Source organism: Meriones unguiculatus, chromosome 4, assembly GCF_030254825.1.
Source record: "Meriones unguiculatus strain TT.TT164.6M chromosome 4, Bangor_MerUng_6.1, whole genome shotgun sequence".
NCBI classification, from domain to species: domain Eukaryota; kingdom Metazoa; phylum Chordata; class Mammalia; order Rodentia; family Muridae; genus Meriones; species Meriones unguiculatus.
The window spans coordinates 95,705,934-95,715,074 of NC_083352.1; the positions used below are offsets into that span (position 1 = coordinate 95,705,934).

The 9,141-nt window shown below is 47.3% G+C and overlaps 1 protein-coding gene across 2 annotated transcripts; it reads right to left on the reverse strand.

Moving 5' to 3' along the window:
* Positions 1-805: 805 nt before the first annotated feature.
* Pla2g1b (phospholipase A2 group IB) lies at positions 806-8,445 on the reverse strand. Of its 2 annotated transcripts, none has more exons than XM_060381294.1 (4): positions 8,274-8,445; positions 3,885-4,041; positions 3,044-3,171; positions 806-1,012 (listed from the first exon to the last, which is right to left on the reverse strand). In XM_060381294.1, the coding sequence occupies exons 1-4, from the start codon at positions 8,305-8,307 to the stop codon at positions 894-896; spliced, it is 438 nt and encodes a 145-aa protein (XP_060237277.1). In that variant the 5' UTR covers positions 8,308-8,445; the 3' UTR covers positions 806-893. The 2 variants fall into 2 exon arrangements, with proteins under 2 accessions (XP_060237277.1, XP_021487486.1); XM_021631811.2 differs by having other exon boundaries at positions 3,885-4,044.
* Positions 8,446-9,141: the final 696 nt, after the last annotated feature.

The following is a 9,141-nucleotide window of genomic DNA, read 5'->3' on the forward strand; positions in this document are numbered from 1 at the left end:
CTTCCCATGACTCTCACACTGGCTTCTAATTCACCGTGTAGCTGAGGACGACCCGAGGCTTCTCAGTGCCAGGGCTACAAGTGTGCACTCATGCCCAGTTTTATTCAGTATTGGGAATCGAACAAGGGCCGCTTGCATCCTAAGCAAGCACTCTTTCAACTGAGCAGTATTCTCAGATCTCTTTTGTTTTTAACACTTGAAAGAAAAATGGGAACACACAGCAGTCTTCTGAAACTTCTTCTCTAAGCTTTCTCTAAGCTTCTCTAAACGCCTTCTCTAAGCTTCCAGCTTCTTTCCAACGAGCTGGGGAAGGGGCCTGTTTCTGGCTTTTGTAGTTCTTTGAGGGTTAAGTTTCTACTCTTGAGCTGTTACAAGAGAATCCTAGGAGCCAGAGATTCAAAGGAGGCTAAGGCACTTCCCTCTGCCATTGGATTGGGTCTCAGCTTAGAAAAATAATATTCCTCATGTTATCAACACATTAGACTATCAGAGACACATAGGCCTGGTGCAGAATAATCATTGATAGGGATTGCAAATCATCATCCAGTTTTCTTATTTATTTTCGAGACAGATAGCCATCCTGGAACTGGCTCTGTAGCCCAGGCTGGCCTCTAACTTGGAGATCCACCTACCTCTGCCTCCTGACTGCTCGGCTGAAAGGCTAGCGGCTGCCACCCCCGCCATCTGCTCTTCAAGGTACTCACTTCCGGGAAACAGCCCATTCTTCAGCTTCCAAGGCTAGATGGAATGATTTTCCCTGAGGATCTAGTTATGTTTGGTAGACAGAGACTACAATCATGAAAGCCAGGCTCTTTCAGTAGGTGCTTTATTAGAGGGCGCGGTATGAAGACAAGGCAGGCAGGGATGGCGTAGGCAGGAATTTAGGTACAAGTCTAACAGTATTTCTTGGTGTCGAGGTCTTTGTACTGCTTGTTGTATGGAACCTTGGAGAAGCAGATGGCGGCCTCGCGGTCACAGTTGCAGATGAACGCCTCGCATTCCTTGTTTTTGTCTGGAGAGAGAGAATGGGAGGTTGAGGGAAGCCTGTGACCCCGCTCTGTACAATTTGTAACCGAAAGAAACTGGGGGCCGTCCGATCGGTTACAGGCATAGGGTTGAGTGAAGCAAGCAAAAGTACATTGGAATGTCCAAATCATTGGGGCATACATAATAGAAATGTATTTCTTGAGGAGGGGCTCAAGCATGAGTGGCTGGTAAGGATCCCCAGAGCCCACAGGAAAAGCAAGGTGTGGTCGGGGCATCTGTAACTCTGTAACTCTGTTTATAGTTTACTCTCTTTCTCTCTCTCTCTTTCTTTCAAGTGGGTTCTCCTGTCTCCTAATAATATCTTCTCCAGCTCAGCTCAGCTTCTCCTGGCTCAGCTGTCCCCAACTGTCTTCTCACTCTACGCACCTCACTTCCAACTGTTTCTTGTTTTCATTCTGCTCAGTCTCTTTCCTCTCTAGCCCCGTTCTCTCTTCTTTCCTCTTAAATCAACTGTCTTCTCTGACCCTACTCTTCTGTCAGCTGGATCCCTGCTCCAATCCTATTCCAACCTCTCTGCCTCTGCTGGCTTTTGTTTTGTTTTGTTTTATTAGCATTTCCCTTAAGATCTTTCTACAAATGCTTGCTTAAATCCCTCCAGTTTCCCTAATTTCTTTTTTTATAACAAATCCAGGGGGCTCCATGGGCTGGTAGACTCTTCTACGTGTTGAACCTTGGGCTGCTCAAGTGCCTTTCGTTTTTCTTTAGTTAAGGGTCATTGTTCTATCCACACAGGCTTGTTGGTCAGCTATTTTAAGGGCAGGGCCATTGGGAGAATTTCAGCAGTGGGCCCCTTATAAAGTTAGAAACTCAATCTGTGTCGCATCCTGTTTTTGGACAACCTGCAGTTTGTGGTTGTTCTGGGTGACATTTTTTTAAAATACCTTTCCCAGAAGCCTCTTCCAGTTCACCCCTTATTTTAGGGATTACCTCTGGTTTTGAGTGAATATTAATGAGTTCCTCACAGCTGTAATAAATCTCGTCCCCATAAATTTATGGCTATGGCAGCCACAAAAAGTCTCAACTTTCCTATTTAACCTTCTGGTCCTACACGTTTAACCCATCACACACTTTGTTGTATTTGAGATAACTTTCCAATTCCTAGAAACTAGGTGTAAACCTTCTAAACTGGCCGTTTCTCTGTGTAGCCTGGCTGTCCTGGACTCACACTGTACACCAGGCTGGCCTGTTACTCACAGAGATCCATCGCACCTGGCTGAATTCCCAGATTTTCGTGAAATGATCAAATGTTTTGTTTCAATCTCATTCACTTGCAACTTTAATTTTGGCCGTTGATCATTAACAACCATTTGCCAGAACACACACTTTCTAGTACTTCCAAATATTTCTCGTCTTTCTACTGGAGCAGCTTTGCCTTTGATTTAGGGAAACAGTAACTGCTGAGCAATCCCATCACCTGTGTTAAACTGCATATCTTTTAAAATGTAAGCCATTATTTTAGTTTCTCCTTTGAAAATCTTCATCTATAATTTCTGGATGCACAATGAATCCTTAGGAAGTCAAACTGCCTCTTCCCAAGGCCATTCCTCCTGAGCGCAGATCGCCAAGACTTGTTGGTCAGTCAGACTACAGGTGAGTGTCAAGTTTAGTGAGAAGCAGGTCTCTAAAGATGTGGTAGCGAGTGACTGAAGAAGACACAGGATCCAACTTATTCCTAAATTCCTATTTATAGAAATAAATAAACATTTCAAGGGTAAAAGATCTTAGCCAGTCAGTGGTGTTACACGCCTTTAATCCCAGCACTCAGGAAGCAGAGGCAGTCGGATCTCTGTGAGTTCAAGGCTGGCCTGGTCTACATAGTGAGTTCCAGGATAGCCAAGGCTAACACAGGGAAACCATGTCTCAAAAACCCAGAACCAAAACAAAACAAACCAAAACAAAAAACCCCACAACCAACCAAACAAACAAAACCCAGTGAGTGTCACGGTTAATTCCTGCCCCTCCCAAACCTGCCAGAGTTCCAGGAGGATAAACCTACCACTGCAGATGATCTCATTCCCGGAGCACTTGTATGAGTATGAGTTGGTGTAGGGGTTGTCCAGGAGGAATTTACAGCTTTCCAGCCTCTTGGCCTTAGAGTAGCAATGGTCATGGGTCTGGCAGCACCTAGAGAAAGGAAGGGGCAGCTGAGTAAGGGGCAAGGTCGCCCAGGAGGTCAGTTCTTACCTGCAGCCTTTCTCCAACATGTGGGGCTGGCTTACACACACTGTTCCAGAAGAAATGGCTCTAAGGCGCGTGACTCTGGGGTCTCTATTACCATGTATCTAATGAAAGCAACTTTTGCCCGGTGTGGCGGTGCCCGCCTTTGCTTAATCTCGCTACTTGGAAGGCAGAGGCAGGTGGAGCTCTGAGTTTGAGATCAGCCAGGGCTCTACAGTAAGACTCTGTCTTAAAAAAAAATGAAATTTTTTTTTTTTAAAGCTGCAGGAATACAGCGAAGTTATATATTCTGAACTTGCAATGACGTTTTAAAGCCAAGGCTGGCATGCTGATGGTTGGCGGTGCCCTCGTCTGGCGCTAGAGGGCAGCATTGCATACTATTTACATCTCACAATTCGGCTTTCTGGTAAAAATACGCGCTGTGTGCGGTGATGCCCACGGTTAATCTCAGCGCTCAGGAAGCAGAAGCTGGAGGATCTCTGAGTTCACAGCCAGCATGCCCTACCAGAGGGAGCTCAGGGCAGCTAAGACTACCTCAGAGAAAACAAAGAAAAGTAAATAACAAGTAAGTAAACAAAAAGAAAATACGTGATGCTCAGCAAATGCTCCTGTCTCCTGCTTGTTCTCTGTCCCTGCCCCAGCACAGACTCCAGACTCACCGGTCTAAATCGTCCACTGGGGTGCCTGAACCGCCCAGGCCGCAGTAGCAGCCATAGTTGTTGTACTCCTTCAGGGGCTCACTTCCGGGGATGGTGCACTTGATCATGTTGCGGAACTGCCACACGGCCCGAGTGCTGATGCTGTGCGCAGCAGCGCCTGCTACAAGAGTGCACATCACGTTAAAATCGACCCGGCTCTCAGGCCTGTCCGCCCTCTCCCTCCTTGACTCCTCTCAGCTGCTGTGGAGGGGAGCATCAGTTCCCAGGAACCCACTAAAGTGACAGGGAGTTGCCCTGTAATTTAGGCCAGCCTCCAGCTCTGTAGCGACCCCACCGCCTCAGCCTCGCAAGCGGCAGGATTATAAAGAAACACCATTGTGTGGGGCTGAGCTAGCTCTCCGACATTAAGCTATAAGATTGCTGGCTGCCTTGCTTGCCTTCTCACTGTCAGGGAAGACAGCCGCTGCATTGCTGAGCTGCTCTCTGGTCCCCAGAACATGCTTCAGCCAACAGCCAGGGAGGAACTGACGTCTTGGTTCAATAACCCAGTAGTCCAACCATTTCTTGAGTTTGAAAGCAGCCCTATCCCTGCTCGAGCCTTGGTGAAACCCTAACCTTAGCCAGCACTCACATTCATCATGGCTCTCGCAGGGAGCCCCAGACGCAGCCAATACTTGCTTATTGTTTTACAATGCTTAAACAACAATGCTTATTGTTTTACACTGGTAAATTCAGAAGGCATCCGCTGTACGGCCACACACAGCTAATATACAAGGCTAATGGTCAGATCCTCAACTGTGATGCCAGCGTCTTGATATAACAAGCTGTTCCTCAGCTGAGGAGTAGTTCAGTCTTTCAGGATTCAGCCGACAGTGGGATCCTTGGCCGCCATTAAAAGGGAAGAGAAGCTGGTTTGATGGTATGCACACTGTGTAAGCCCAGCACTCTGGAGGCTGAGGCAAGGGGATTAGAATTTCAGGGCTATCTTCAGCTACAAGGCGAAGTTCAAGGCTTGCGTGGATTATGTGAAGTGGTGTTTCAATCAAACAAGACAAGGGCTGGGGACTTGGTTCAGCAGGTAGCACGCTTGCCACCCTATCCCAGCCCCACATACACATCCCTGTAACCCCAGGAAGGTCAGAAATTCAAGGTCATCCTTGACTGGACAGTGAGTTTGAGGCCAGCCTGAGCTATGTGTTACCCTGCCTCACAAAAAGAAGTTTGAGGTAGAGGAGGAAGAGGAGGAAGACCGAGGCAAGGATGGACAAACAGTGGCACCTCCCGCACCCGGGAAACGGCCAACAGGAAGGGAAACAGGTCTATGCTGAAGATGGGTCAGTGTGGGCCAGTTCTGTATTTGTCTGATTCTACCTTCTCAGGGCTGTGTTTGTAAGTGCATGGAATGCCCTGGATTTTCCTCAGCCTGCAGCTTTTCCCTTCCATGGATCTGGGACTCCACCTCATCTCTTCCTTCCTTCCTTCCACTTCTGTCCCTGCCCACGTCACTGGTGGACAAGTGGCCGGAAGCACCAACACACTTACCTCTTCTGGGCTTCTCTCTACAAGTTCCTGAACTGATTTTTATTATTTATTTAATTTTTGCTTTTTTTTTTTTTTGAGTCTGTCTATATAGTTCAGGCTGGTCTTGAATTCTCAATCCTCCTGCCTCAGCCTCCTGGAATGCTGGAATTACAGGCATGCACCACCATGTGAAGGGAGTCCTCCCACTTTTTGAAAAGCTAGAGAGTTTGGTCCCAATGCTTCCCCATTAAGGAGACTTTCTAGGTCACACACACGAGCAGTTCCTCTGCTGTTACTTCTCTTCATGTTCTTTTTTCTTCATTAAGTACTTCGGTTTGTGTTTGTATTTGTATTCCAGAGTTCAACATCTGGAGTCTTCTTAATTCCCTCTCTTGGCTCTCAGTGAGCCAGGAGCTAGCTGATTGGCTATAGTGGCCTCAGAGGTCTTCCTGTTTCCATCTCCCGAGTGCTGGGATTACCGCAGTGAGGCACTGCTGTGCCTAGCTTTTCCTGTGGGTGCTGGGCATCTTAACTTAGGTTCATGCTACTTGTAGCCTTTCAAACACCCGATGCGGTCCCTCCCCTTCTGTAGCACTTGAAGTTCTCAAGAGCAGGTCTCGTGGTTTTTAGAGCCAATCATTGTGCCTAGCGTATAGTACGTGTGTGTGTGTGTGTGTGTGTGTGTGTGTGTGTGTGTGTGATGAGCTGAATAATAGAGACGCTATGATTAAGCTAATGAGTGAGTGAAGTGACTTCCGGGTGCATAGTAGGTGCTCCATGAAATTCTGTTGAATGCATGAACAAGCCTGTCCTGTAGGTGACAGGCTTTGCACAGAGCAGACTCAGGCCCTTCACCCATTTGCAGAGTTCTGGTGCATAAGGAGCACAGAGAACAAACGGCTCCTTGGGGCCCTGTTTCGTCAGTGCGGCCTTATTGTCTCACACGTTGCTCCCCTCCTCTCTTTAATCTTTCCTTCCTTCATTCCTTTTTTTTAAATCTTTTTGAGACAAGGTCTCACTCTACAGTCCCGGTATGAACTCACTATGTAAATCAGATCTATCTATCTATCTATCTTGTATACAGTATTCCACCTGCACATATACCTGCCCTCCAGAACAGGGCACCAAATCTCATTATAGATGGTTGTGAGCCACCATGTGGTTGCTGGGAATTGAACTCAGGACTTCTGAAAAGCAGCCGGTGCTCTTCACTTCTGAGCCCTCCCTCCAGCCCCAGGCTGGTCTTGAACACACAGAGATCCACCTGCTTCTGACTCCCTAGTGCTGGGATTAAAGGCGTGTGCCACCATACTTGGCCTCCTTCATTCATTCTTTCTGGAACAAAATCTAACATTTTGGACTAGGCTGACCTTGAATTCATGGCAATCCTCCTGCCTCAGCCTCCACAGAGCTAAAATTACAGGCATGAGCATTGCAACAGGGTTTTACTATCCAAACCAGACCAGTAACAAACTTGAAATCCTCCTGCATCAGCCTCCTGAGCTTGGGGATAAAAGGCATGTACCACCCTGCCCAGCTTACTCTTTTTTTCCTCCACTTTTTTTTCGGGGGGGGGGCTCCTTCTAACTGACCATTTGTGAGGAAACCCCAGGGACAAAGACAGGAAGCAGCTGGCTTGCCCTGCACTGTGGGTGACCCCTGTAGTGGCAGCGAGTAGGGGCTGTACCCCTCTGTGATATAGCTAGACATATCCTTTGCAGAAGCTAGATACACAGTCATGACCAATGTACGTGTGTGTGCGCGCACATGCATGTGTGTACATAAGTGATTCTGGAATAGGAGCATGCCTCTTTCCTCTGTGAGTCTCAGTTCAGATCCTGATTCATTGCAGGTCCCAATCATCATTGGATGAATAGAAATGACTCACATGCCAAATATGTTTGACTCAATTCGCAATGCTAATAACTATTTATGTTCATGGAGAGCCCAAAACATAATGTGTGTGTGTGTGTGTGTGTGTGTGTGTGTGTGTGTGTGTAGACGTAGCCAAAATACGGAAGAGAATCAATAAGATAAGAATTGCAGACACAAGTCAGGCATGTCTGTAATGGTAACATTTGGGAGGTTGAGGCAGGAAGGTCTCACTCAAGTCTAGGCTATAATGATGAGTTGGAGCCACATCTAATGCTGAGCCGCATAGCAAGATCATGTCAATAAATTGATAATAATAACAACAACAATAATAATGATGGCTGGGGAGGTGGCTCAGCAGTAATGAGCTGTACTTGTGTAGGACTCAGGTCTGGTTCCAGCATCCACATGGTAGCTCACAACTATCCATGACCCCATTTCTAGAAGATCTGACCCCTCTGGGGGGAACTGCTCACACACAATTCATATCATACACGAAGGCAAAACTGTCATACACAAAATACATACATAAGATAAATATATGTGAGACAGGGTTTCCCTGTGTAGCCTTGGCTGTCCTGGACTCACTTTGTAGACCAGGCTAGCCTCGAACTCACAGAGATCTGCCTGCCTCTGCCTCCTGAGTGCTGGGATTAAAGGTGTGAGCTACCACTTCCCGGTTAAAAATAAATATTTTTTTAAAAGGAAAAACAAAAAACAAAACCAAAGTTGCCAGGGCAGTATGGCACTTTGGTGTCAGAGCAGTATGGCAGAGGCAGAAGGGTACTACTTTCTTTGCTTTGGTAGGAGAAAGGGATGGAGTTTTCTAAGGAGTGGTTTGAATTCAGACCTAGAGACTAAAACATGCTGTTCTGAACATGGGTTGAGGAGGGAAGCCCAACCCGGAGGCTGTAAGACACCCATAGGAACCCTACATAGAACTCCAGCTGTGGCCAGCAGGAGGGGCCGTCAGATGGGAAGGGGGGAGGGTCCTACCTGTGAGCAGAGCAGCCAGCACGAGGAGTTTCATCTTGAGTGAGAGGAGGACTCAAGCGACTTCCGTCTTTATAGTTGAGGCCACAGGCTGCCAAGATAAGGCTGTTTGCTTTGCTCTCACCCACTCCGGGCTGGCCTTGAGTCTATCGGGGAACAACCCAAAGGGGTTTGCCTGTCAGAGAAGACTGGAAAAAAAAAAAAAAAAGTCATGGATTTGTGGCTGGCACTTCCTTACTAAGGGGATGGTTTTCAGACCTTGGAATTTTGCTCCCCTTCCCCACTCCTGCCACACACACACACACTTTTTGACATGTCTCAGGATGTCCTGGAATTCCCTAGGTAGCTGGGAAATCCTTTCAACTCCTTTATATTTCATTTTTTCTTTCTTTCTCTTTTGAGACAGGGTCTCTAGCTCAGGCCAGCCTCAAATGTGCTGTGTAGCTGAGAACAGCCTTGAACTTTTTGTTCTTTTTTTTTTGAGACAGGGTTTCTCTGTGTAGCCTTGGCTGTCCTGGAGCTCACTCTGCAGACCAGGCTTTTCTCAAACTCAGAGAGATCCGACTGCCTCTGCCTGCACAGGGGCTGGGGTTACAGGCGTGTGCCTCTGCACCCTGCTTTAAACTTCTTAAAAAAAGATGTTTCATTTTTAATCAGGTGTATGTCGGTGTGTGAGTTGTGCGTGTGTGAGTACAGATGCCACAAAAACCAGAAGAGGATTTGATCCCCTGGAGCTGGAGTTACAGGTTTGTGAGCCACTGGTAGGGGTCTGGAAATGGTCCTCAGTGCTCTGCGACAGCCACACTCTCACAACCTAAAGCCTGACCCTGAGCTTCTGATACTCCCGCCTTCATCTCCAAGTGCTGGGGTG